We start from the raw sequence: 27,438 nt of genomic DNA on the forward strand, positions 1-27,438 counted from the left end.
CACTTACCTTCATCAGCTGAATTATTTATGGACGTCCAGACCGCGGGACCACAGAGACACTCTAAGGAGACTCAAGGGCACGGAGTCCCCCACATCCTGCTTTTTTATTTCCAGCTTGTGTACGTTGACATGCTGAGCATACAGAATCTTTGACACTTTCCTCACAGTGTAGTGAGTAATGCATTGGAGGCAGGAAATCTCACTCCATCAGCGAGATTTTGTGTTGTTCTGCTCCGGTGTTGTTTTTTATATTTATTCATTTCACTTTATCAGAACACCCACAGAACACAAAATGCAAAATGTGCAGAGCCTCGGCTGTAATAGCAGGGCTTTACATAAGTCTTGGTTCATGCCTGCCAGACAAAAGTCGAGAATTTAACATTCAGCTTTGTTTTCCTGCAGGGGGTCAATGTAAAACTTTCCAACTTTCTTTCTTTCTTCTATTACCGTCCACCTCTCCTGACCTTCTTTCCGGGCTTTTGTTGATATCCACTCACCTTTGCATTGCCATGCTGTAAATAATATACAGGTCTTTTAATATTTTAGCAATCAGTTTTTTCAGAGGATCTTCCTGGCTTAAACCCTGCTTTAAACTTGAGTTTTGTTTTGTTTTTGGGCCACATTAAGAAAAAAACTGAAGGATTTAACTGGAGTATTTCCCACTCCTGAGTTACTGATACGCTGATTAAGAGTATTAAATTATCAAGTTTGACACATTACAAAAGATAATATTAATTTAGAACTACTCGATTTATTTGAAGTCTGCATCAATGATCTACATGTTGTACCTACAGTGCCCCCTACTGTTGTAAATGCGTCAGTTATACACGCTGAACCAAATTTAGAGCAAGTTCACAGCTGCTGCACTACAGACAGATGTGTCCCAGTGTTGTACTGGGGACTGGTCTCTCAACTTTTAACCCCACCAATCTACTCTGCAGCTGCCCAGGACTCATAAATGTAATAGAAAAAAGTAAAATAACTGAACTTTGACACAAGTCACAGATGTGAATTAAATGCCGTGTGGGTTGTTTTTAATATCCACATATCTGACTGCCATCCAAAGCACCTGCTGGATTAAAACCCTATCAACAGACTATTGGTTTTTTTTTGCTTTTTAAAAATTGTACAATCATGTTTTTGGTTTAACTCGTGTTTTCATAGATGTTTGAATCTTAGTGCCCAAACTGGGTTTCTTTCTCCTCTCATTATAATGCAAAAACTTGTAATATATTCAGATCCAGCATATTGTCACGTATCAGACAGCAGTCTTAACCCAACAGCTATTTTAAACTGATTTTATACCATCTATGAAATGGACTGCCATGAAGACATCCTCCAAGGTTCTGACATTTTTAAAATATTTGATTAGAATACATTTATCTACCGAGTTCTTTCTTCACTCGTGCTCTCCAAGCACCTCTCCAGGTTTTATGAAATGCAACCTGGTGCTGTTCGTGTGTAATGTTGCTGACAGAAACGCACGACTTGGCTCTCTCCCTGACGAAGTAGTAAAATTTTGCCAGCTTATCTATGATTAGCTCATGAAAACTGCCATCTGTCAATCTAAATGAGATTGTAATCATGACATTCACACCTTGCTCTTTTTAAACACTTTATTTTGCAAAGTTCCATAGTGACTATTTTCACTTCTTCTTCTCCACGTCCTGCTCAGCAGCCTCTTTGGCTCTCTTGGCACGAATGCCGAATAGACGAGCATTAGCGCGAGCCATACGCAGGCTGGCGAAAGCCTTGAAGTTCTTCTCATCCTCGGAGATAACCCTGGCCTTCTCCTTCTTGTGCACCTAAAGAAGAAAAACAAAATGAGGGTTAAGACACACACCGAATACTGAAAAATGAGGGTTTCTCCAAATCCAAAAGCCTGAGTCTAATTTTGAGAATTTAACATTTTGTGAAAATCAGTTCAGCTTTCTAGCTGATTTTTTATTTTTGTGAACAGCAGTCATCAGAAAAAGGGTTCAAGTGTTTCATCAAAGAAATACAGAGATTCCGGAGATTTGTCATCATCTGACTGCTGTAATGCAAAATGTTCAGACGGTTAATGCATCTTTTATCAGTCATTACTTCTGTAATACTGGTCCAGGTAAAACTGGCCAATAACGTCAGTGAAAACAAATTATCATCAGCTGTCTTAATCCTCATCTATAAACAGATACACAGGGTAACCTTGCAGGAGCTGTCACTTACAGTTCTGATGGGCATGACTGGACCAGTGAGCTGAGTGGCCATCTTGAGTTCCTCCTCCTGAAATGACAAAACAGTTAAATATTTTTAAACGGAACAGACAGCAAGACTTTTCACTAGGGCATCAAACAAATGCTTATTAAGACCGTCTGGTTTGATTTCAATCACCCCAATGGGAAATGTGCTTATATATTCACATTTAAAGGTGGCAGAATGTGGGAGTGCAGCTCATCCCGGCAGTCAGTCTGAAATTATTATACTGATGCACGGCTGATTCGGCATGTTTTAATAATGATCTAACAGAAACCTTGAATTTCATCAGTACGCTTCATTTTCCAAGCTTAACGGAATTTCATAATTAGCAGACGTGTCCCCAGGTTACCTAGGTAACCTTAAATCCCATGGAGTCTAAAGGAAGCAGCCGAAAAGGTATTCAAATATCAAATTATCCTTAACACATAAAAAAACTGCTGTAGTCTCTATAATCTCTTCCGCGTCTTATTTTAAAGGCATGTGCAAGTCTTATTTTAGCCATTTTTTTTAATACATTAAAATTATTTTTTAAGTAATTTTAAATAAGGAAATGGTACATTCACACCAAAGAGGGCTTCCAAAACTGTGCTTTTTCAGTTTCTATATACAGCCAACTCCTATTGGCCACATGCTTTTGTTGAATGCTTCAACACTTGTTTTTTTCTCAGGAAAATGAGCCAAACAAACAAAAAGTAAATTAATAACAAGGAGAAACACCAAAGTCTAATCTTTGTGTGCCATGTGAAAACTTACAGTGCTGTCTCCCTTCTTGGGGGCAGAAGCCTTCCTAGGGAACAGGATGAGCTTGGAGCGGTACTCCTTCAGGCGCTGCACATTGGCCTGAAGAGATTCTGTGGATCTGTTGCGGCGGCGAGGGTCCACTGAGATGCCAATGGTGCGGGCCGTCTTTTTGTGGATGCCAGCCGCCTGCGGGAACATTAGCACAAGAGGACTTGATCGTTTACAATTCTGATTTTGATCACGTGCCCTGTACATGATAAAACACTGATGTCAAGCTGTCAGCATAAAATCGCTTCCTTTTCAAATAACAAATAGCAGCATTCAGAAAATGCATTCAACGTATTGATCAAGCAAATGCAGCAGGTCCAGAGATTTGTCATAATCTGAACTGCTGTGATGCAAAACAAAGTGGTTGTTACATTCCTGAACACGTCTGCCATCAATGGTTAACGTGCTTGCTGGAGACATTTTATAGTTACATGGGATACAGGGTCACTTGCAAAAACAAGATCACTTACTAGCGATGGCCAATGATGAGAGCACAGCTGGCTATGACTTAAAGTTCATGGATATTCATTACTTAGCTGATCAGACTCTTAGTTTAGCTCTCTTCATGATTAATTTTATGGCAGATAAATGATTTGATTTTAACAGTTACACATGCATGAAAACACTAAAACTTGAGAAAACAAAAGAAGCCCTCGTGCTCTCAGCGGTTTCTGATTAAAGCTCATTTACTTTCTTCATACAGGGAAAACCTGATACTTTTGCCAAGGTAAAGGTTGACAAGATCATCAAGGTCTTCTACAGCCACAGTTCTTTGACTTGATAGTTTGTTCAAGTTTCCATCCACAATAACTCTAAATATCACTTCTGAAGTTTTTAGCCTCTAGCGCTTCATTTTGATATAGAAATAAACTTCCAGACAAAACAGTTGCCAAACATCAGTTTGCCTGCAGCACTTGTGTGCAAGTGTGCATTTTAATTAATGCCGCACTGAATGCTTCATGTAACTTTAACAGTTTTAGGTCTAAAGAAATTAAAGATATGCTTTACCTTCTAATGAAACATTTACAGAGAACTATAATCGTACCTTCAGTTCCTCGAGGGTGAAGCCACGTCCGGAACGAACCTTGGTATGGTACCTGATAGTGGGACACCTAACCTGTGGCCTCAGTGGTCCAGCGACAGGGCGAGGAGCAATGCGGCGAGCTTTAGCCTGACGAGCCTTTCGCCTGAGGAAATAGTCGAAGTTTAGATCAACCAAAAGACCTTCTTAAACATCTGTAAGGACTCACGGTGAACAACTTCCTCGAAGGAGGATGTACTTGAGGGACAAATGTGTTTGCCTCTGAAAAGTAACTGACCCAAACAAAGACTGCCAAATAGGAAGGTAAAAAAGACACTCATAACATTCACTTCTAAGGCTGACACCACATGTAAAACACCAGGACACAATACATAGCATAACGCACCACATAAACCATTAACTGCTAGAAAAGACTCCAGTCAGTTGTAGGGTCTACTAAGATTCACAGCAGAAAGTTACATCAGCTCTAAGACTACAGCTTCATGCTCCAACCTCAGTCTTATACCTAATCAGTGAAATATCAATATCAATTAAAAGAAGAAAAAAGCAAAACAAAAAACATTAAGTTTGCTGTATCTGCTTAGTTCAGTATAATTTTGCAGGCAAACATATGCCAAAATCGTAAAGACTGTCCTGCTTGACCAACAGCTTGATCAGCTGAAGTGGTGGCTCAAATCAAACAAGGTACAGTTACTTCAACCACTTTCTCAGTTTGTTTTATTTAATAGTTTAATAATGTCTCATGGGACTGAGGGACAGTTACACGCACGTTCACATAATACACGGTAACTACAGAGTATAAGAAACGTCTGTCAATGTAAATATTATATTGATGTACACATGGGATGAATTCTGGTTCCACAGCATGGTCTAGTTATCCTTTACGGGCCAAAAATTCCCACCATTTGAACCGAATTCGATGCTAACCATTTACGGGCACGCTAGCTCAAGTTAGCATACGTCCATGTCCTCACCTGCGGATCTTCCTGGCTGGCTGGTTGAACCAGGTGCGCACTCTTTTCTGCCAGTCTTTGTGAAAGTGAGGGTTCAGGATCATTCCATTCCGGCTGGGGGCCATGGCTGCCTGCTTCCCTGCAACACAGCGTGGCACATACACATGAGCGGATCGTCATGCCGGCGCACCTCCGCTTCATACAGTGCTAAGATGCTAAGCTAAAGCATTAACAAGGGGTCCGGCTACTTTCATGCCCCGATAATGTCCTTACAAACTACTACATGTAATAATCCATTTGTCATCGCCATTTCGGCATTCACGTAGGTTAATCTTTATTTAGTAGGACAGTGTTTAAACATAGCTACTGACAGCCATCGCTTCACCGGTCATCTCCATAAAAACATTAGCTACTTAGCAATTTAACACAAAAAATCATGATAATAATCACCTTATTTAAAAGATGACAAAAAGCACTTTTTCAGACTATAAGCTAAACTCACAAATACAAACAGAAAATCGAGGATTGAAACGGATTTTTGAAAATCTTTGGAGGATAACTTCACATACCTACAAGGGAGGAAAATGGCCGAAAGGAAAAAGGAAGTTGTAAGGCGGTGGATTGTGGGATATGTAACAACCAGCCAATCAAAGAGTGTGTAAAGGAGCATTCACCCCCTTAAAATCGTAAACGGAAACGCCAGTCATAAGCGGTACTTCAAGTAATCTAGTGTAGAATAATAATTTATATCGTCTTTAGATGAGCAATACTAGGCCACGGTGAACATTAAGTTTCATTTCTATACAGATAGTGAAAAATGACACTTAACAAACCGTGCAAGGATAGAAATGGGTCGTTTGAGGCTTTAGTAGCTTGAGAATCGCACTTTTCATCTTTGAAAATGAAATAATTTAACGGGTGCCTTTTGTATTCACTTGGGTTATTATCTTTGTCTAATATTACATTTGTTTGATTTAATGATCTGAAACTTGAGTGAAATATGCACAAAAAAACTGTTTTTTGTTTGCAGTATCTTACATACGGATCAGCAATGTCTTTGTTCTATCGATTATATTTGTAATTATAACATAAAATATCACTAATGGCAGGAGTGAACTGAGTGAAACGAGTTGTGAAAAATGTTAGGATTGAACAATTTTCCAAAACATATGAACATAACAAAGTATAGAAATTCAGTAAAAATATATATGTATATTTTTAAAAATCAAAACGTACTGTATTGTGCCCACGAAACTTTCAGGGCTATACCTTAGTTCGTGTCCAACCGCATGTACACAGATTTAATCTTTAAACTAGTACAACTGTGTTTTAATAACAGGCTAATGAGGAGAATATACCATAATTATGAGTTATGGAACTGATGGCTGGACATTCTACTTCAGGTTTTTCTGACAGAAAATAACTGAAATCTTAATTTAAAAAGAAAGCAAGAAGAGATTAGGAAGGGGTAAAGTGCTTTTTCACATCAGTGTATTTTCTAATACAGTTAGTATTTTTATTTTTTGGTTGAAATATCTTCAGTCAGATGCTTTTATGGTATATTCTACCTCATTAAAGTGATCAGCCTGCTATTAAAGGCTGTTAAAGAGCCTGTTTTCCTTGTAATCTTGCTATTTTCAGAACAGTGAGAGAGACCTTGTACTTGACTTTATCTAAAGCCTCATTGTAATATGTAGCATAATAAGGCATTAACATGCTAAAACCTGGGCCTGTTCAAAAAAAGGCAACTGCATCAGCACCTCATGGTGCATATGGCATATCCAACAAAGAGGTACAAGTTCAGGAACTCAGCAGTTCTGTCGGTAAGTCAATTTTCAGACAGAACTGCTGAACTGCAGCAGATGCATCCAGTTAACATTTTTTAAATTAAAAAATAAATTATTAGGTATAAGCGTAGGACAGTCATAATGAGCAGCATATAAGCTCCCACGAGTTTGTATAACATTATACAGTCACTCAGTGAGAAGCTTAAACCACTTGTAGTAATTTCAAGATAAAAAAAAAATAGTGTAATATGTGATTGTGTTCATTTTTTTACTATAAAGCTCTTAAATTGCATATATGTTTACTGTGAGTCTTATTAATTCTAAAATCAATGTAGTAATTCAGTGTGTGGTTTATTTAGTTCTGATTGAATTTTGCAACTGTCTATTTGGCTCTTTTACAGAAGCTATCCTATCACCATGTCAGAGAACAGCACACCCTGTATTTGGGTGTATACATGTGCTCAAATCAGTGAATGAATTTAAGTCATTGAAAGAAAGTATCATCTTATTGGAGAGTGCCACCATACATAAGCTTCCCCATGAAGCTGTTGCTTGAGCATCGACAGGAATGCACTTTGGTGTGGATGTTATAATTATGAAAAGTTCCAGTCAGTTAATAAATATAATAATAAACATACAGCTGTAATATGTTCCGAGAACACCCTTGGGTTGAAATTTTGAGTTTCCTTTTATTTGAATGAGTGTCCTATAAAAGGTTAAGGTGATTTATTTACATGGGGGAAAAAAAGTCATGAAATAAAAAATGTGTAGGCTCCATCATCTTTGATTAATTTATCATTTTTATGCCTTTAGCACCATTTTTTAAATTTGTTTTTTCCTTTTTTGCAGTGTAAATATATGAAAATAATATAGATTAGGCACAGGTTTCTGTAAGAGGAAACAAAGATGTTCAGGGACTATCCCACCTGCAGTCCTATAAAGGTGTTGGAGTCATTTGAAAACCAGCAGAATGACACTAATGTCCATGAAGCTAATTAAATAAAGAAAAGAACCCAACAACATTACCATCTTCTGCTTTGAATTCCTCTCATTACTCAATCACAACTGTTTTTCCCAGGTTTTAAAAGCCAACTGAGGGTCAAACCGGCCTTTTTAATCCAACGGAGGAATATGAAAAATGGTTGTTACAGTCAGCAGCAGACACTGGTGGTGAACACACTGCAAGAATAAACTGAAAACAACCTATTTAGACCAATCACAGTCTTCTCATTATCAACCTGAATGTGCATGTTTTTGTTCAGTCACTGATTTTAAAACCACTGCGGCATTAATCATTGATTAACTAGCTTCGACTAACTCAGGCTATCATCACCTGAAGGCAAAGGTCAAGGTATTTTAAACTATAATAGACACACACAAAAAGCTGCAGTCCGTCCTGGCAGCTCATATGAAGCAATTTGGTTTGAATGAGTCTGTCTGAAGAGCTTCAAAAAAATATTACAGCTAAAGGTGTGCTGTCACTTTTGCCCCGCAAATAGGTCCCTACATGTTCACAATACACACCTCTGTGATTACTTGCCTTGCCAAGAATGCGAGAAATGATTCATTTCCCAAGTTTGAATACAACAACCCAAACAAAATGCCCACATTTTATTAAATGGATTTGAAACAGCACGTTCAAGTTGTTTAACACATCTGTATATTGGTAATGGAGCAAAGCACCACAAACAAGACCCAATAATACGGACAGATCTTGAGATTAAGAGCCCTTTAGATGTGCTAGTTGCTTAACAAAAAGGAACTTTCTAAGTGGAAGCTGTTACTGAGCATTTGTAGTCGAGTATTTTAGTTTGAGGACACAATTCCGGTACTAGAATAAATACCACAGATGAATAAGTGTGACACACTACATGTTAGTAACCTTGCAGGGACTAATCTTTGACTGTGATTAAATTACAAAGCAAAATGAGTTTATAATTTTATTCAAGTGATGTGACAAATTTATCATATGCAGCTTGATCCATGAGGCCATCAAGTTCTTCGGGCTTTTCGATGGTCATCTTGATTATCCATCCTGAAAGATAAGAGTTTGTTTATTTCAAAATCAAGAGCTGTACTTGCTGAAAAGAACAAGCTGTAATTTTACTTCTTTGTAATACTGGTTTGGCAGGTTGCCCTCTATCCTGCAATTCTGAGAAATCACAAGGACAAGTGTACTGGCAAAGTACGACATTGGGTGGTGAATGCTCACCCTTTGCATAGCAATCTTTGTTCACAAGTCCAGGATTTTCTGCCAGCTCTGTGTTGATTTCAGTCACCTCTCCTGTTAATGGTGAGTACAGCTCGCTGGCAGCCTTTACACTTTCCAGTGCACCAAACTCATCTGCAACACACACATATACACACACACAGAGGAAAAACACTTCTTATTTCAATACTAGAATCAATCACTTGATAAATATGTCAAAAATTCACAGCTCTTACCCATTTGTTCAAGTCTTTGGCCGACTTCAGGGAGTCCACAGTATACCACATCACCTAATGCTTCCTAAAATGACAAAACAAACTATATGACACAAAGTATTATAGATAACCACATGGAAGTTGTCCAAGAATCTTTTTTTATTTAAGATTTAGAGAACTTCATACAGTACTTCAATATCTAACAGCACTGTAGGAATACAAAGCTTATTTAGGGGGGGTGTCTAATACTATAATCAGTTTATTGCTTTAATAAGCAGTCAGCAACAGCAGGATGGCTCAAAGTAAAGAGTCCCTGTGTTCAATGATCACAGTACTGAAAACTGTCAGTCTGGTTTTTACTGTTCTGGATCATTTTATTGTCCCAATAGCCAGTTTACGTAGCCAAGAATCAGAGCCTGGGCCTCCACCCCTGCCCACCCTGTGCCTGACCCCTACGGCACCTCCTGGGGGTGGTGGATCTACAGGAGGAAAGGGACTCAGAGTGGACTTGCTGTTCCTCCACATTGAAAGGAGCCAGTTGAGGTGATTCTGGGATCTGATTAGAATGCCTCCTGGTTGAGGTGTTCCAGGCATGTCCCACCGAGAGAAGGCCCCACAGCAGGCCCAGTGTGGTGAGATTACATCTCTCACCTGGCCTGGGAACGCCTCTGTGGCTGGTGAGTGGGAGGTCTGGGCATCTCTGCTTAGGCTGCTGCCACCTTAACCTAGCCCCAGATAAGCAGAAGAGGACGGATGGATCATTTTATTTTAAATTGTTCTAATGCATGCTTCATCCAGGTAAGGAAATCTCACAAATTCTTCTCTTTTCAGTGAAGGATAAACACAAAACACAACGTCCAGATGAACGGAATCAACTTTCTGGGAATTACTTTTAGACAGTTCATGAAATTTGTTGCCAAAACAGTAAGATATCACCAGATAGGTTTAAAATGCTGGCAGTCTGTTGAGGGTACTGCAACAGAGCAATATACTGTAAATCTGGCTTTAGCTTTGTCACACTTTTATTAACTGCTGCCTGCCACAGTTAGCTTTAACAATGCTTTCACAGCATAAATGTGAAACTCAACCTTGTCGATGTTATACTAAATTACCTCCAGCTTATTAATACAAAATAACCCTGAAAGAATTCAAAAAACATTTTCAGGGTTGCTTCTTAGTTTAAAGACATGGATGTTTCATGGATTCGTTACAGTCTTTTGTAAGCCTCATCCTAAGGCTATATTGAAATAGTGAAAAAGCAAGGATGGGTAAAATGAAAAGATTTTGAATTTGATGACATTTCAGAAAGACGGCATTCTGCTGCAGTACCTCCTACTTTGAACCTCCCAATCAGCCGGGCCTTTGTGTGTGTTCTACCTGTGCCTGGCTTTCCTCCACGTGCTTCTGTTTCCTTACACCGATCACAGAAGCTTGTTAGGTTAACTAGTGACCACAGGTGTGGAAGTGAGTTTGTATTAGCCCTGTGATTGGCTGGTAATCTGCTCAGGACCCTGCCTCGCATCCTATGACTCCTGAAATAAGGCTCCAACTCCTGGACGGCGTCAGGTTCAGTGGCCTCAGGATTTCATCTCTGCTTTTTGCAGATGATGTGGTTCTGTTAAGAGTCATCGAGCGAGAACTTTCAGCTTTCACTGGGGTTGGTCTGCAAATTAGTGTGATGTGGCTGGAATGAGAATCAGGACCTCCAAGTCTAGGCCCATGGTTCAAAGCCCTCCAATGTGGCTGATTTAAAACAATTCTGCAAAGAATAGTTGTCCAAAATTCCTTCACAGTGATGTGAAAGCCTCGTGTCAGTTATTGCAAACTGATTGCAGGTGTTGCTTCCAAGGGTGGAAAAACCAGCTATAAGACTTATGGGACAATTACTTTTATTTCCACAGGTAGGTTTGGGTTGTATTTTGTCCCTTAATAAATCAAACTGCATTTAATATTTACGCAGATTGTTAGATAGTCTCAGACGTGTTGCAACTATGCAACAATAAAGAGAGGTGAAGGGGTCAGATACTTTTTCACAGCACTGTATGTCAGGTGTAAGGGGTAGCCGTAATAACGATTCTTTACAAAGCTAGATTCATGTTTAAAGATATTCCAGTATACATTCAAGTCCTTGAATGTCTCCAAGTGTCTGCCCAGTCCTGCACAATGCTAGTGATCAATTGTGTCAAACATTGGCCATAAAAGCACTAAATTAGCCTGTTAAAGCACATCAGTTGAGGGCAAAGACCAGCTCTAAAGTGCACACTGCAGATTTTTCGACAGACTATTTTATTGCTATTTTTAGATAGTAATAATTAAACCTCTGAACCACGTGAGCCATAAATTAGTAGAAAGACAAACCTACCTGGGCATAATTGCTGATACCAACAATGCCAACACCACCCTCCACTTGCACCCACTCGTGCTTATCTGTGAACTTTAATGCTACAGAGAGAAAAACAAAAGGAGAATTAGTCTGGAACAGATCAAATGATTATGTTTAAAGATGAAATTATAACAGTATGAACCAGTGGAACAGTGATGACGCTTTTGATTCGCATACGTCAATTTCTTGACAAGCTGTTACATCAATGGGAAGCCCACCAGTTGTGTGCTGTCTACAAGAGCTAACTTTGAGGCATTTGTGCGGACGTCACAACCCCGTTTTTTGGCTTGGTAAATCTTCAATTTTCACCATCACTGCTTTAACACCAACCACAGCTGACAGAGCTGCAGTTTTGAAAAGAAACACTGAACCATTTTGATTCAATGCTCCTCATGTCGCGTTTACCCTGCAGGAGAGAACTGTAATGGCTCAACAGCTTCCAGTGTTGGCACCTGACCAACACTGAAGAATACAAGTTCAAACCAGACTGAACTATGCAAGATGATTGCTAAGGAGTACAGTAACTGCCAAGGCAAACGGCTCAAGAAACGCTTTCTGGTAACTCATTTGCTTCAGGAATATTTTTTTTAAGTATGGATATCTGATAGGGTGGTGTCTGTGATTTAGAATTAATGAAAGCTACATGATAGTCATCCCTCCCCTGCCATTTGTAGCTCATGCCCAGTACCAGCACTGACTTTTGTTTAACAAGCTGCTTCTGGCTGCACGAGACTCGGGTAATTGGTCACCATCACAATTTAGAGCTCGTGCTCCTCTCACAGAGAATATATATACAGCCGTCTGAACCCTTTAGCCAGCGTAACATGTGGTGGCTAATTATCTGCACGTAAGCTTCGGTCTGTGAAGCTTCTTTAAAGTTAAAACAACGTTTTAGTTGCCTTTCCTCGCGCTTTTCTCTGCCGCCCTGTGGGAAAGTGACACAAACTGTGTGACCCCTTTTATTCCCACCCATTACAGTCAGACAGGAATGTGTGAGCAACCCGCATGTAGTACCATTACAGCTCATTTGGCAAGTCTGGGTTATTATTATTATTGTTTTTTAAATGTATTATATTTACCTGCAGACAGGACCGAGGACGTGCTCAGCGTCCGCGGGGAGCCGCTTCTCCACTGCAGCCGAGTCGCTGAAACCTGCGAGAGCTGAGGCAGTCTGGGCGAAAAGTTTGCAGACAGGCACCGCAGAGCTGCTCTCATCGCCATCTTCACTCAGTGTGAAGCCACAGTTTGATCGAAAGCGAATCACTTGACCGCGAGAGCGCGCACCATCCCACTACACGGTGTGGGAGGTGAGAGACCCGGGGCCAAAAAGCTCTCAAAAGTGAGTGAATGCACACTTAAAAAAAGAAATGCTAATTATTCAAAGTTAATGGGGTCAGAAGAAAATGCTTACATGTTCTACTTAGGTACAGTAGATAAGGCGGCACATGGCTGTTACGTTTGCTCTGTCTTTCTATTGAAAAAAAAAATGTATAAAACGATAATATTAAAACAATAATCGCGATAACAGTAATATCAATAACTGTAATTTTCTAGTTTGAAATAAAACTGACATATTCAAGTGCCTGCATAAAATTTACATGTCGGATAGCAGCCTATTTAATAACAGGGGCGTTTCCAGGATTTATTTTATATGAGGTGGTGGTGACCCCAAGACTTTAATTTCTGAGAATTTCTTTTGCAATGGCAAAAAAAAAGAAGAAAAAAAAAAGGAGAATGTCTGTGAAAAAAGTCCGTGAAAAAAACACGTTTTCTTTTTATATTGACTAAAATTTTATTTATAAATTACTTTAAACACCTGTTATTGAAATTAACTAACTGCAACAATGAGTGCTATCTGGGAATTGTGATCACATGCTAGAAAATATCAGGCTCCTTATGTCTTACAAATTTATTACATAAAAAAGTTGTGCTTCACAACAGTGTAAATATATTTTGATTGTAAATCATATGCACTATTTAGCAGCCGAAGTATGATTATAACATTTTTGCTTGAGTATAAAGCATTTCTTCATTTATTTTAAATATTTCTTGCCACTTTGTAAAACAAGTAATCCATTAATACACTTTTAACAGATTCATGCGTTATTGGATCATTGCAGCTGCTGACGGTTTGAATTACTCGTGTATTGCTGGGTAGATTGATCTGTGCAATTGCAGTTTGTCTGCAAAGTAATAAGTAACTTATTCTGTAAAATAAATAGTATGGTGTGCAAAGTACTCTATTTACATACAAAGTATGTTAGAGAAGAAGCAAATGTACTTATACTAAATAAAGTGCAGGTACATTTAACCTGTACTTTAGTAAAGTACTTAAATAAATGTAATAATTTATACTATACTGTTCCTATTAATGCGCTCATCCAATGGGCAAAAATCTATATTTCTAATCAAGCAAAAGTACCTTTTGCCTGATGAAAAAAAAATATTTCCATATAAAGGTTGATACTCGTCAGCTGTGCACATCTCAGTGAAACAGTCCACTTATGTGGATTCTGTTTCCTGTGAGTGCAGCATGAATTTATGATGAGCTGTTTACATTTAAACTATGCACAGGTTTGCTCCTGCAACTGCTTTGTACATTTTATGGAGAAAGGTTTTGTTTTTTTGTTGTTTTGTTTTTTTAACATGACTACAGAGAATAATAAAATGATTTTGTTGTTTCTCTGGTAGGATATAAAGCAGTGGTATAAACAGAATTACTCAATAAAAAAATGAAAAACTGCTGCTGGGACTGTGCAGCTGTGAAGGCTGTGGTGTCTCAGTGTCTGATGTATGAACATAACTCTGGCATCACTGCACTGGCTTGTAGGGAAAAGATTAGTGAAGCAGATTTTTCTTACAGTTTCTGATGTATGGACTCCTCCACACAGTGTTTCTTTTTTTCATCAGATTCAGTTCTGTAAACACATGTACTCATAAAATAAACCTGACTGCAGGCTCACCATCTTTCTATTATGTTGCACCTTTTCCTTTCATTGCAGTGGCCGAAACTAAAGCACATTTACTCAAGTTCTACTTACAATCATTATGCAGTTGTACTTAAGTATTTCCACTTGGAGCCCCTTGAAAATACAAAGCCCTCCCACATGCTGGGCCATAGTTCTCATCTCAAATGTATTATTTCCCAGGTCTCTCTTTCTGCTCTAGTCACCATCAGCAAGAGCTGTTGGTGGATCTGCTTGTCAAGCTGATGCTGAGGCTCAACCTACACCGGAGCTCAACTGGTCCAGAAACAACTGCTGATTCTCTATTTGCATGTGAGCACTTTGACTTTAAAAGCATAAATAAAATAAATAACACTTCTGGATCAGAAGTGTTGTTGGGGACATCAAGGCATACCTTAAATGTATGAGCAGGCCTAGTTTGTTTAAGCAGGACATTATGGGAGTGGAAAAAATGCTTTCTTCTTCAATACTGACAGCTCCCAACTGCAGAAACCTCCTCTTGACCACAGTCTGGGTGACAGAGATTAAAAGTCATTGGTTCTTGACTCAGAGCTGTTTGTGAGAAAAACAGAGCAGGGCCTTGTTTTTGCCCTTGAAGGTAAACTTAATCTTAAACTTTCAAAAGGCACAAGCTAGAAGAGTTTTTACCCTCTCCAGCCAATGCTTGGTGACACTTAAAATGAAATTGATCATACACAGAGCTCCGGTGATTGAATCTACCATGAATCTACTTTTTTTAAAGCCAAGAGCAACAACACAAAATACTCTGAAAACAAGATAGTAGGGTATATACACTTGATGCTCCAAAAGGGAGACAAAGTGATTGAGAAACAATATCCAACCTTCCTCCAAAACTGTTTATTTTAAATTTCCTAACTTTTCTTGCATGTAAACAAATATTTAAAATGTTCTTTTAAAGAGTCTTGATGCATTCTCAATCATCCAGGTAAGTAAATCTCCAAAAGTTGATTCTGTTCATCTGGACGTAGCGTTTTCATTGCGAGAAACGTTTCCTCACTCATCCAAGTGACTTCTTCAGTCTCAGCTGACTGCAGGTCAACATAAACCTACATTTGCATAATGACTGAAACTAGCTCACTGAAGGAACAATGGGCTGGGAGGTCACCTTCATCATAATTATGCAAATTCTCATGACCATTGATCAACGACCACTGATCAAGGCCCACTGATCAAAGACCACTGATCAAAGACCACTCACTTGAGATGCATTTTTTCTAAACACTGGGTCTCTGTGGCTTTTAAACCCCAAAATGGGTGTCAAAATTGCATCAAAAATTGGTCCACCCCAAGGATCGGGTGTCCTGACACAGAGTAACATAGTGTACGCTGTTAAGTGCCAGGATTTATACATCGGAGAAACCAAACAACCTCTGGCGAAGCAGATGGCACAACACAGAAGAGCCACCTCGTCAGGCCGGCTGGTTTGAGCGTGGAGTCAAGGAGGCCATTTACGTGAAAAGGGAAAGACCATCTCTGAATCGAGGAGGGGGGCTAAGGGTACATCTTTCACCATCTTACAATGCTGTGATTGCAGCCATTCCCCAACTCTCTGTGAATGGGACTCATGGCCATTGATCAATGGTCATGAGAATTTGCATAATTATGATGAAGGTGACCTCCCAGCCCATTGTTCCTTCAGTGGGCTGGTTTCAGTCATTATACAAATGTACTGTTTATAAATTTGGGGAAACCTGCAGTCAGCTGAGACTGAAGAAGTCACTTGGATGAGTGAGGAAACGTTTCTCCCACTGAAAATGCTACGTCCAGATGAACAGAATCAACTTTTGGAGATTCTTTTAAAGAGCAAAAGCTAAGTGGTTTACACAAACACAATGACAGACACTTTTGGGAATAACCACACCAGTAGATGCAGTTAGGCTCATTAGTGGATTTGAACTTTTCATTGTTTGCTACTGTGCTTTGTATGGACTAATATTTGTGATTCCATTGGTGTCACTTACTGTGTTGGGTTAATGAGTACATTCTTTATGAAAAAGAGATTATTTGCGTTTCAATTTTCAGACTCGGTTCATTGAGTTACTAGGTCAAATTTTATGAATACTGAAAATAATAATCCCTCATAATTAAATCCTACCATCCATTTTCACTTGCCAAATTATGCTATAGTGAAAAACCAAACATTAAAAAGTTAATTAAATATACCACATTTTAGGAGCCTTGATATTAAACAGATGTATAAATTCAAATGTCAAACTATGAGCACAGGTTTATTCTTGTTAAAAAAAAAAAAAAAAAAAAAAAAAAAAATAGGAAATAACACATACACAAGACTTAAGAAATCAGTTTACTTTATATGAACTTTATTCAAACCTCTTGGCAAAGGATTATTGTGGAGTCCAACTTGAAAAACTTAGACAAGGATTTTAAGTAGATCTGGTAAAAAGACTTGAGTATTAGAGGGTCTTGAACATTGTTATTATATGCTGTACCCTAAAGCATCCCTTTAAATAGCTCAAAGTATATTTTGATCAGACAGGATTGTGAAAGTGTATGGAATAAAAAACAAACAAAAAAACCCAGAAAATCCAAAACGTGTATTTGAGACCCGATGATTTTCCTTACTGACAGAAATTATCAATCATTTGACAAACTAACATTGATAAAACACAAGACCCAGAAACTCCACTGACGACAACAATGAGGTAAAGGCTCATTCTTCTTCATGCCGACTCCTGCAAAGGTGTGATAGCAGGAGAGGTCAGAGGTCATGTTATTAGACAGAGGTGCCCTCTGATGGCGCTGCTGTCTTATTGTCATCAGGCTTCATGGCTGGGAACAGCAACACCTCCTGTGAAGGTGAAAAAACGAAATGTTAGCAGAGAATTCTTTTTCATGACACAAAGATATAACAACTGCCCGGCAGACGTTAGCAGCTCGTTTTTTTGTTCATACAGTAGCTTCTCATTAACCCATTATTCTTGGTAGTTCTCCAATTCTGTGCTTTTCTGGGGCAGTTTAGTCTAAACATACAAGTCAAGAAAGGCACCATTTTGTCTTAAATAGTTAGGCTACAAACTGATTTTTGGGGAACAATTTTAATGTAGTCTCAGTAACTACCATTAACCACACACTAAATAACAATTTGGCCAATCTTTCACTTGTGCATTTAAAGTGTATTCAGTTTTAAATGTTTTCTGAAGACGTTAGTCGACGATCATGTTTCCCCCCCCCTCTAATTTAAATGACTAGATATTAGTCATCAGGAGCATCCCTAATAAAAGCAACCCTGGCTCATCCTTTAACGTAACATGATTACGAGCAAGGATTAAGATTTAAAAGACCAAGACACCTAGCATCAGAAAAATACGAAATTAGCCAGGGTAAATAAAAATAAATACATTTAGCAAAACTAAAATAGCCAAGTTTATAAAAACATGAACCTATAATGTAAGCTCTCTTCGTCAAATGTACAGTACTTAACAAATTTATCAAGTATGGTTTATCAAAACTATTTTTAATGGTAAAATATAATTACTGTTGTTATCCTGTACTTTTTCTCTGTATTACGTCAATGTAAAGCATCTTCAGGGGACTGTTTGCTGTGATTTAGTTTATATAAACAAAACTGAACTGAACAAACTGGAGCCATGAATTTTAATATTTATTATTTTACAAATAAGCATATTTTTATTTTTTTGACTGAGATGCCAAATTACAGGTATTTACTTGAATCCATGAATGAAAAAAAAAATCAGTTTCCTTTTTTGGATGTTAATTCATTTCCAGTCCTCAAATTCAGTTATAAATTCAATTTGTTATTTGTGAAATACATGATAGAAATTTTTAGTTTTAAACAAGCTTTTGTAAGATGTGTCTAATGCATTTGTCAGCTACTCTATGGGTAATAAAAACATACACCTGTGATTATTCTGCTCCAGGAGAAACAGTGAGGGTACCAACTCTAACACCAAATGTAAATTAATTTAAAACTGGTTGAATGCAATAAAAAAAAAAAAAAAAGTGGAATTTTTCACAGAAAAAAAATAGAGAGAAATTTCATTAGAGAAGAAACTATTGGCAGAACTAAGAATGATTCACCTGTTGAAGTTGGAACAGATGAAATTCTTAGTTTGATCCTGACAGCAAAAAACAGCATATAAATATAAGCATAAACCTATTGAACACCTCAGAACAGCAGTAAATTGGGCATCTCCATTAGGGATGTGAGTGACTAGCCGACTAGCCATCGTTGCTATTGTCACTAGTCAGAACCAGATGTATTTGTTGTTTAATCTAACTGCTTTACATTTAAATTGATACCAAATGTTGGTAAATAGTTGTGTCCTATCTGCCACCAGATGGCGTAGGTGAGCGCCTACGGGGTAGGGTGTTGAGACCAGGCACGTCCTACTGGGAGGTGGCCCTGGAGTACACACAGGTGCTGCTGGAGTGAATATATCTATCGGCTGGCCTGGAAACGCCTTATCATTTCCCCGGATAAGTTGGAGGAGGTGGCTGGCGAAAGGGAGGTCTGGGCTTCTTTGCTTAAGCTGCTGCCCCCGCGACCCAACTTCACGAAAGAAAATGGATAATTTATGAGTGGTTTTAAGTGGTTTTCATGAATTTTCGAACAGCATGCCTAATTCATAATGCATGACATAAGACTTTTCAGTCACAGTTTTTTTTAGGTTTTGGGATGGTAAATTTTACATATTTTAATAATACATGAACATTTTTGTAGTATCATGTTTTCATATTATATTTGACATTGCTTTAAGTGTTTTTCTTCTTCTTTGTCTAGATTATAATATGTGATGTTCATAATGCACGATGCGAGGTGCCGCACAGTTAAGCAGCATAATTTAATATTGCCAAACGTGATTAAATAATTAATTACTTTGTTAACAAAGTTTCTGACATTAAACTGTTTGCAAATTTTTGTTTTTTAAGTTTAAGACTAATTGGTTAGTCTAATTTTTCCCCTGGTTTAGGAAAATAGGCAGCAGAACATCTCTAATCCTCACCATGAGGACTTTAATTTACCTTGATGTTGTTGGAGTCTGTGAGGAACATGGTGAGACGATCGATGCCCATGCCCCATCCGGCAGTTGGTGGCAGACCATATTCCAGAGCTGTGCAGAAGGTCTCATCGATGAACATGGCTTCATCATCCCCTTCAGCTTTGGCCTGAAAAAGATCCACCTCAAATCACTGACATGCAATACCATCACAGCATAAAGACAGAACAGCAGGAACAGGACAGTGCACTGAAGTAGAAGTGAAACAGGTCATATTATCCTTTAAACACACCTTGGCTTGCTGCTCAAACAGCTCCCTCTGTCTAATCGGATCATTCAGCTCAGTGTAAGCATTGCAGATTTCTTTCTTCATCACAAAGAGCTCGAAACGCTCAGTTAGCCCTTTCTGGGTTCTGTGCCTGTAACAGAAGGGTCAGAAGTGTCAGTATGAATCTGAACATTGCCATTTTAAATAAATATGAAGGCTAAAGATAGCATTTCTCACCATTTTGCTAAAGGGCTCATGATTTGTGGGTGATCACAGATGAATGTTGGGTTGATACAAGTGACCTCTAGGAAGTCTCCAACCAACTGTGGGGGTAAAAAGCCATTAGCAAGTCAGATTCAACGGAGGAAAAAAGAAGAATAACAGGTTAAGTAAATTTATAAACCACCTTGTCAAGGAGACGGGCAGTGGTCCTGGGTGGAGGACATTCAACTCCTTTCTGGGCACACAGGTCGTCAAAGAATTTACGTGTCTCTAAAAAAGGGAAAACAGTAAAAGGAAAAAAATGACTGCAAGAGAATAATACACATATTTCCTAATGATCAACTATTGTAAGGATGATGAAGTCATTTTTCTGAAGCAGTAATTTTTCGCATGTGAAGTGTCTGTTATACATTTCACAGATTCTTACCATCACTGTCATAGCTGTCAGCAGGAGGGAACTTCACTCCCATAATTTTCTCCAGGTCATGAGTCATGCTCACTCTTTTGAATGGTGGAGTGAAGTCGATCTCATAGGCCTGTCCCTCTGGACCATCAGGGTGATAAGTCACCTTGTATCCTCCAGTGATGTGCTTCACCATTCCTGCAGCAAACAAAGTGACAAAACTGAAAAGACCCTGAGGAGAAAGCTCTGATCAACTTAACATCAGTTTTCATGAAGCCATTTAGAACATCATCATTGTGCTTCAAAGACTGCTTTCTATACTGTCATTGGCCAAATAGCAAATCACTAATCCCATTTAGGTTTTAAATCAAGTCACATATTCTAATGCAACTCAATTTATCAGGAGGTAATCTGAGTTACAGCTCATAATGTCATAACTGTGTGTGAAAGAAAACTTTCACTGACCAATGAAATAACATGGCCGCGATGTAGTCTCTACTTACCTGAGAGTAGTTTCTCCGTGATTTCCATCAAGTCATTGTAATCAGCATATGCCATATAGAATTCACAGGTGGTGAACTCTGGATTATGAGTGAGATCAATGCCTTCATTCCTGAACTGACGGCCAACCTCGTACACTCTGTCTATGCCACCGACTACGAGCATCTGTGGGAAACATATGATGGACAGTGTATATAATTCAATTATGGTAGAAAAATACAGGTTAAGAGTTTTGAGTGGTTCACCCAATTTACTAGAACATCAAAAAAAACTGATTAAGATCAGATGTGCTTTAGGTATCGCAGAACCGGGAAATTCTCATCACATGGCAGTAACTCGTGTCCTCAGAAACTGCTGATCGACTGGGATTTTCCCACACAACCATCTCTATGGTTTATAGCATAGGTGTCAAACTCTGGCCCGCGGGCCAAATTTGGCCCGCAGCCTAATTACATTTGGCTATACAATATACTGGTATTATACAGCTAATATATATATATATATTGTTTAGTATTAAACTTTGCTTGTTCCATATTCAGTTTTTCAGCAAAACGTGTTCGAGTCCATAAGAAAAGATGCATTCTCATATCTGGAGGAAGATTTTTTTTTTCTTCAATAAATATTAAAGTTAGCCCGCGACTTTGTTCCAGATTTGAATTTTGGCCCACTGTGTATTTGAGTTTGACACCCCTGGTTTATAGTTTATAGTTTTCTGGTCAAACTTGCCTTGATGATGTCAGAGGAGAATGGTCAGACTGCTTCGAACTGAGAGGAGGTAACAGTTAACTCAAATAACCACTTAGAATAACCAATATGCCAAGGTATGCAGAACTGCATCTCTGAACACACAACATGGGCTACAGAAGACCACACGCTACAATTCAATACAAGTTAGTTGCAGAATTAGGCACAAACAACACGAAAGCATGAAGCCATTAGACTGCTGGTGGTGGTGTAGGGGTACACTTTGGGTCCCTTAGCAGCAATTGAGCAACATGCTACTGCCTACCTATTACCAGAATGTACCCATCCACTGGTGGTAACATGCCATGTCACAAAGCTCAAGTCATCTCAAACTAGTTTCTTGAACATGACAATAAGTTCACTGTAGTCAAATGGCCTCCACAGTCACCAGATCTCAATGTGAGAGAGCAACTTTGAGATGTGATGAAATGGAAGATTCACATCAATGATGTGCAAAAATTGCTGAGGAATGTTTCCAGGACCTTAATCCTTAATTGAATCTAAGCCACGAAGGATTAAGGCAGTTCAGAAGGGAAAAGAGGGTCTAACTCAGTACTAGCAAGGTATACCTAATAAAGTGTCCAGTGAGTGTCTAACAAATACATTTAATAGTAAGCAGAAGTCTATCTACTCAAGATCAATAAAATGATTCAGAGTATTAGTGATTATTAGTGGTAAGGTGTAGTGAGAGTCCAGGGTTGAAATAAACTGCAAATCTCTTCCATCACATGAGTTGTCACGCTGTAAAGAGTTAGTGCAACACATCTGACAGATTCATTTCATAACAATTACAGAGGAGCATGACATACATGGATGACTCTGGGATAGCACATTACCTTGTGGTAGAGCTCAGGAGCAATCCTCATATACAGGTTCATGTCCAGGTCATTATGATAAGTAACGAATGGGCGGGCCACTGCACCACCAGGAATAATGTTCATCATTGGCGTCTCAATCTGAAGCAGAAAAATAAAACATGAATCAGCACGGCAGATTTAAACTTACAATATGTTTAAACAAATATATAAACTATTAGAACATTATTTTATAAAATCCACACACCAAAAAACAAACAGACAAACACAGATTAGTTAGGTATATGTTCAAATCCAACTTACCTCCAAAAATCCCAACTGGTCTAGGAAGCTGCGTAGATATGTGATGATTTTGGCACGAGTTATAAACTTCTGCCTCACGTAGTCATTGAGAATCAGATCCAAGTAGCGCTGGCGGAATCGTGTTTCCTTTGAGTGAAAGAATTCACATTGGGAAAATATATTCATTATTCAAAAGAGAGGGGAAAAAAAAGGTCTTAAAATGAACTGCCCATCGTTTTACATTTCAAAACTGGCAATATTTCTAGTGGTTTAATTGGAACTACAACATCTGCCAAAAAAAACCAAAACAACTTTCATTGCATTTAATCTAAGCTAAGGCATAAACTAAAACAGCCTTCACTAGATTAGGTGTTTGTTCATGTGGACATGTTTTGTGTGAATGACTGAGTGTCTGTCAGAGTGCAATGAAGAAAAGCAAGCACATCAGCATCCTTAGAACTGGGTTTTGTCCTGTGCTGCAAAAACATGTTCTAATGGTGCAGGTCTGAACTGGAGTTAATAATAAGTTCTGCCTAACAGCACTGGGTCAGTGGTGCAGAGTTTTACTTTTACTGGCCTGTGGAAGAAAACAGACTAAACCAAAAAAAAAACCAGACCAGATTCAGCCCTGTCTTCTGCAGGTATCACTCAAACAGAAAGCATGCCTAAAGATTATATCAGAGTAAGTTAGCAGTTCATCTGCACAGATATGCTCTTATTTTAACTTCTGCAGTTTTATAGTTTTGCTGTATCAAACAAACGGCAGTGGATGGCAGCAGCTACACTGAAGTTCACTTTTTTCCACGTTGGGGCTTGCTGAAGAGGTGGTTTGTTTAAGGACTCTTGCCAGCTTTTTTTCTAGTAAAAGTTTTAATGGTGGTTATAGTAACAAGTGCTGCTGTTTTTCGCTCCATCTGAGGTCACCCTCTCAGTAAGGGAGTCCATTATTAATATTAAACCATGGCAGCATCATCGTCATCATACCTTTTATTCACAAGCTGCTCCTAAATACATTTCTACTGCAGCTCTGTAGTGCAACTGCACACTACAGAGCTGTGGATTAAATAGAGCATTGAACAAAAAGTTTGCTGTGAGAATTAAAAAAAGAAACTAGTTAGTTGATGAACTGTTGTAGCCCAATACTGATTACTGCAGTTCTAACAGCAGATATATTTGTTTCCCTCCTCTTAACAGAGGCTAAAGTCTACATTCACAGCAATATTAGCTCCTCTGTAAAAGCTTTCTGGTTATTGGACACTGCAGCCAAAGCTGGTTAGTGAACACAAAAGTGATCCTTAACTGTCACTGAATAAATATAAGACTAAGACAAACAACTCTAATGCTGCTAGACTTGCAGTGCAGGTAAAGAAAGTGGCACGTGACTATGCTGCAGTGAAGGATACTATGGTCTTTAAAAGTCGTAACATCTACTGTGAAAAAAGGTCTGCACTGGAGAAACACAGTAACATTTAAGCCTTGTAAAGTAGAACATTTTTCTAGCTTGTGTCATTTGCACTTTGTCACTGCCTTGAAGCAGAGCACATCGTGAAATTGAAGAATGAATGCCTTGGCTGTTAAAGCTAACCTTTTAAATTGGGTAGCACTCCCATTTATAAATGATTTAGTTCTTTTAAGAAAGAGACGACAAAAGTACCATTTAGTTTCACTAACACTGTGCCTTAATATATAACCTGAAGAAAAGTACTGGACCACCTACACATTACAGCTACAGGAGCTGCTCTCTCATGCAATCCCATGGCATGAAGCTCTTGGCAAACAATTTTTGTGCTGATATTAATACCAGAGAAGGTTTGGAACTCACCGGTTACTGAGTAAACAAAGCATTTGTGACTTACAAATACAATATGCAGCTCAGCAATTTTGTGGGGTGACTTGCTATAGTGCTGAAATGCTTCTGCTTTATGAATAATACCACTAATAGGTGACTGTGGCATATGTGGGACAGAATGAATTTCAAGAACTGACTGCATCCAATTAAAATACCATGCTTGAATTGGCAGCCTGTCTGGCTAGATGTTATATTTCATGCGCCTGTGGTAAAGGGACTGAAAACAAATGAATTAAAAGATGAAGAGGTATGGACCAATAATTTTGTCCCTACAGAGTGTGCTGGTCACTACCTTGTCTTTGAGACCAAAGTGGAGGTGGGGTAGCATGTGCAAACATGGTGACAGTAGAGTCATCTCAATGGGAATTATACTCAGCTCCCCTTTCTTGGTCTTTCCTGGGTTACCGCGGACACCAATGATGTCACCACGGCGCAGTTTGTTGTTGATAGCCACAAAGTCCTCCTCAGACTTGTAGTTTCTGAAAAAAGAAGGTAACACAGAAAATCAGTCACTACAATTTGAAGTTTCCTCGTAAGGAGAAACATTATTTGGAGACGTAAATGCAGTTTTTTCCCTTAGATTTTATAATTATCACATAATCAATAAATCTTGATGAAAAGGTAAATCATCAGCTCATTATAATTTAAATATATCATTATGAATCTGTAACATTTACTTTTGCACAATCCATGCAAACCCAAAACAAATTCCCAGATGGGGAGTGTGTCATTCACAGCGTCAAGAGGTGAAATCTCTTTGGGTTTTCTAAAAAAACAAAACCAAAAAAAACCCCCAACTTTGTTTCTGTACCTTGAATTTGCCATAACTTGCAATTTGACTCCTTCACCTCGCAAGTCATAGAACAGCAGCTTGGCACCTGAAGCCCTTTTAGCATGGACGCGGCCTATCAAACATATATTCAGTTTGGATTAATTACAATTAAGTGCAAACACACAGAAAAAAAAAAAAAGAGATAGTAAACACTTTTCACTACCTGACACACTGAGAACAACATCTGTCTGCTGGTCTCCAGGCTGTAGATGATTGTATTTCTCAATGAACTCTGTAAGTGACAGGTCCACATTATACTTGTGTGGGTAAGGGTCCTCCGCTGTGCCCTTCAACTCCTGGATGGCCTGAGTGCGGATCTTAAAGTATTGCTGTATTACATGGGAAAAGACAGATGTTCTTGTTGTTAATATATGTTTTTTTTTAAAGGGTTTAATATATATATATATGCACTGAGGTAAAATAACTACGCAAAACTCTCACATTGGGGTCAAGCGTCTCCTCATCCAAGGCATTTTCGGTTCCCTGGTCATTTGATTCTTTTTTTTGCTCCACCTGCTCTTTAACCTTGGCTTCTTTCTCAGCTGCCTTTTTCTCTGCTTTCATTCGCCTCTTCAGCTCACTGAATAAAAACAAAAACAGCAATCAGTGGTTGGATACTACATTTCGCCCTTATGATGCATTTGCAACCAAAAACAAATATCTTTTGGAATTCAAAAAAGCCAGAAAGTCACATCATATAACCTACTCTATTATTGTAACCAAAATAAATAAAAGCAAAACAAAAGGACAACATGATTTTCTACTAGCAGAGAGGTACAACAAATATTCATGCAAAACGGACGAACACATCAGCTCTAATGACAAAAGGTTGGTTGTTTTCCGCACTGGAATGGAAAAGCCACCAACCTTTTGTCACCTCTCCAGCGGTTCCCGTAAATCTGAGCTGGGCTTGCAGCTGTACATGGGGGCGCATATTTTAACCACTGTCCCCTGACCCCACAGGCTTGGCACAGCTGCTGCCTGGCTGCCCTGACCAGACACAGCATGCTGAACTACGACAGTCAGCAGACAGACCTGAGAAAATAGACATATACAAAGACAGTGTACAGTATATGAAGGCTGTCTCTGCTCTGTCCTTCAGGCAAAACTACACCCTGCTGGGGTTGATAGAACCCTCCTATTTGGCAAGACCCTCCAAGATCCAAACAAGTAAACAAGTATATATTTTTATATAATTAGCTTTACACTTCCTGTAATTAGATTCCGCTTTCACTTTCTACAGCTTTACTCTTGGCAAACAAAGATGATCTGGAAGAACGAAGTAACATGCGCTTGGCTTTATTTAAGATTTTTTATATTAAACAGAGCGTCCGTCTAAATAAACAAATCAGCATACATAGTTTCACCCGATAAACCATCATTCGCTAAAATTATAACTGCACGCATAAGACGCCCACGCGATTGCACGATGTATCGAAGTCGTTTAACAATGTATTGTGGATGTTGTAGTTTCACACGTCAACAAGAGACACTTTCGCCACTGGTCTTAAATTAAATTTAGGACTGCAACTACCAGAAACACACACGACTTGAATTCTGGGGTATGTAGGCTAGTACGGTGCCTCAATACGGGACCTTCACTACGTTTTCACACTCTGACCTGATGTTTTGCGATGCCAAACTGGAACTGCCATAACTGTCGAAAGGAAAAAATCTTGGACGATGTGACAAAAGCGATAGAGGTAAAGAGCGGTGAAAATGCGAAAGAAGAAACGAATAAGCTCACTTTTTGCTGAGTTTGTCTCCGTCCACCGTCTTCACGTCTGCCATGTTCTTGATGCAGCGCACAGAAAGAGCAACTGACATGCGTGCGCCGCAGAAACGCGAGAACTGAGTGGTGCGTTTAAAGGACTGACGGAAACCAGAAAACTGAAACGTCCAAGGATATGTCACAACGTGGGCTACAGTTGATTTAACAA

At 38.8% G+C, this 27,438-nt stretch overlaps 3 protein-coding genes, 1 long non-coding RNA gene and 1 other non-coding gene across 6 annotated transcripts; 1 reads left to right on the forward strand and 4 right to left on the reverse strand.

Annotated features, from left to right (window-relative positions):
• Nucleotides 1-1,602: 1,602 nt before the first annotated feature.
• Nucleotides 1,603-5,707, reverse strand: rpl13 (ribosomal protein L13). Its single transcript, XM_040011770.1, has 6 exons — nt 5,592-5,707; nt 5,044-5,161; nt 4,073-4,214; nt 2,992-3,165; nt 2,209-2,265; nt 1,603-1,805 (listed from the first exon to the last, which is right to left on the reverse strand). The coding sequence occupies exons 2-6, from the start codon at nt 5,145-5,147 to the stop codon at nt 1,647-1,649; spliced, it is 636 nt and encodes a 211-aa protein (XP_039867704.1). The 5' UTR covers nt 5,148-5,161; nt 5,592-5,707; the 3' UTR covers nt 1,603-1,646.
• LOC120721687 lies at nt 1,953-2,027 on the reverse strand. Its single transcript, XR_005693233.1, has one exon. It is a non-coding gene; the product is annotated as a small nucleolar RNA MBII-202 (small nucleolar RNA).
• Nucleotides 5,708-8,406: 2,699 nt separating the features above from the next.
• Nucleotides 8,407-12,918, reverse strand: gcshb (glycine cleavage system protein H (aminomethyl carrier), b). The gene is made up of 5 exons (XM_040011771.1): nt 12,696-12,918; nt 11,596-11,675; nt 9,255-9,318; nt 9,022-9,153; nt 8,407-8,844 (listed from the first exon to the last, which is right to left on the reverse strand). Exons 1-5 carry the CDS (start codon nt 12,835-12,837, stop codon nt 8,750-8,752), a joined length of 513 nt encoding a protein of 170 aa, XP_039867705.1. The 5' UTR covers nt 12,838-12,918; the 3' UTR covers nt 8,407-8,749.
• LOC120721436 lies at nt 12,840-19,613 on the forward strand. The gene is made up of 3 exons (XR_005693164.1): nt 12,840-12,955; nt 14,766-14,894; nt 18,923-19,613. It is a non-coding gene; the product is annotated as an uncharacterized LOC120721436 (long non-coding RNA).
• On the reverse strand, nt 16,904-27,371 carry kars1 (lysyl-tRNA synthetase 1). Of its 2 annotated transcripts, XM_040011765.1 has the most exons (15): nt 27,246-27,344; nt 26,366-26,533; nt 25,940-26,078; nt 25,662-25,827; nt 25,478-25,571; nt 24,959-25,145; nt 22,839-22,964; nt 22,557-22,676; nt 20,979-21,141; nt 20,500-20,673; nt 20,257-20,342; nt 20,088-20,173; nt 19,875-20,001; nt 19,608-19,751; nt 16,904-17,412 (listed from the first exon to the last, which is right to left on the reverse strand). In XM_040011765.1, exons 2-15 carry the CDS (start codon nt 26,503-26,505, stop codon nt 17,338-17,340), a joined length of 1,827 nt encoding a protein of 608 aa, XP_039867699.1. In that variant the 5' UTR covers nt 26,506-26,533; nt 27,246-27,344; the 3' UTR covers nt 16,904-17,337. The 2 variants fall into 2 exon arrangements, with proteins under 2 accessions (XP_039867699.1, XP_039867700.1); XM_040011766.1 differs by lacking the exon at nt 26,366-26,533 and having other exon boundaries at nt 27,246-27,371.
• Between the last annotated feature and the right edge of the window lie 67 nt (nt 27,372-27,438).

Source organism: Simochromis diagramma, unplaced genomic scaffold (genome assembly GCF_900408965.1).
Source record: "Simochromis diagramma unplaced genomic scaffold, fSimDia1.1 OVJJ01000603.1, whole genome shotgun sequence".
Lineage (NCBI taxonomy): Eukaryota > Metazoa > Chordata > Actinopteri > Cichliformes > Cichlidae > Simochromis > Simochromis diagramma.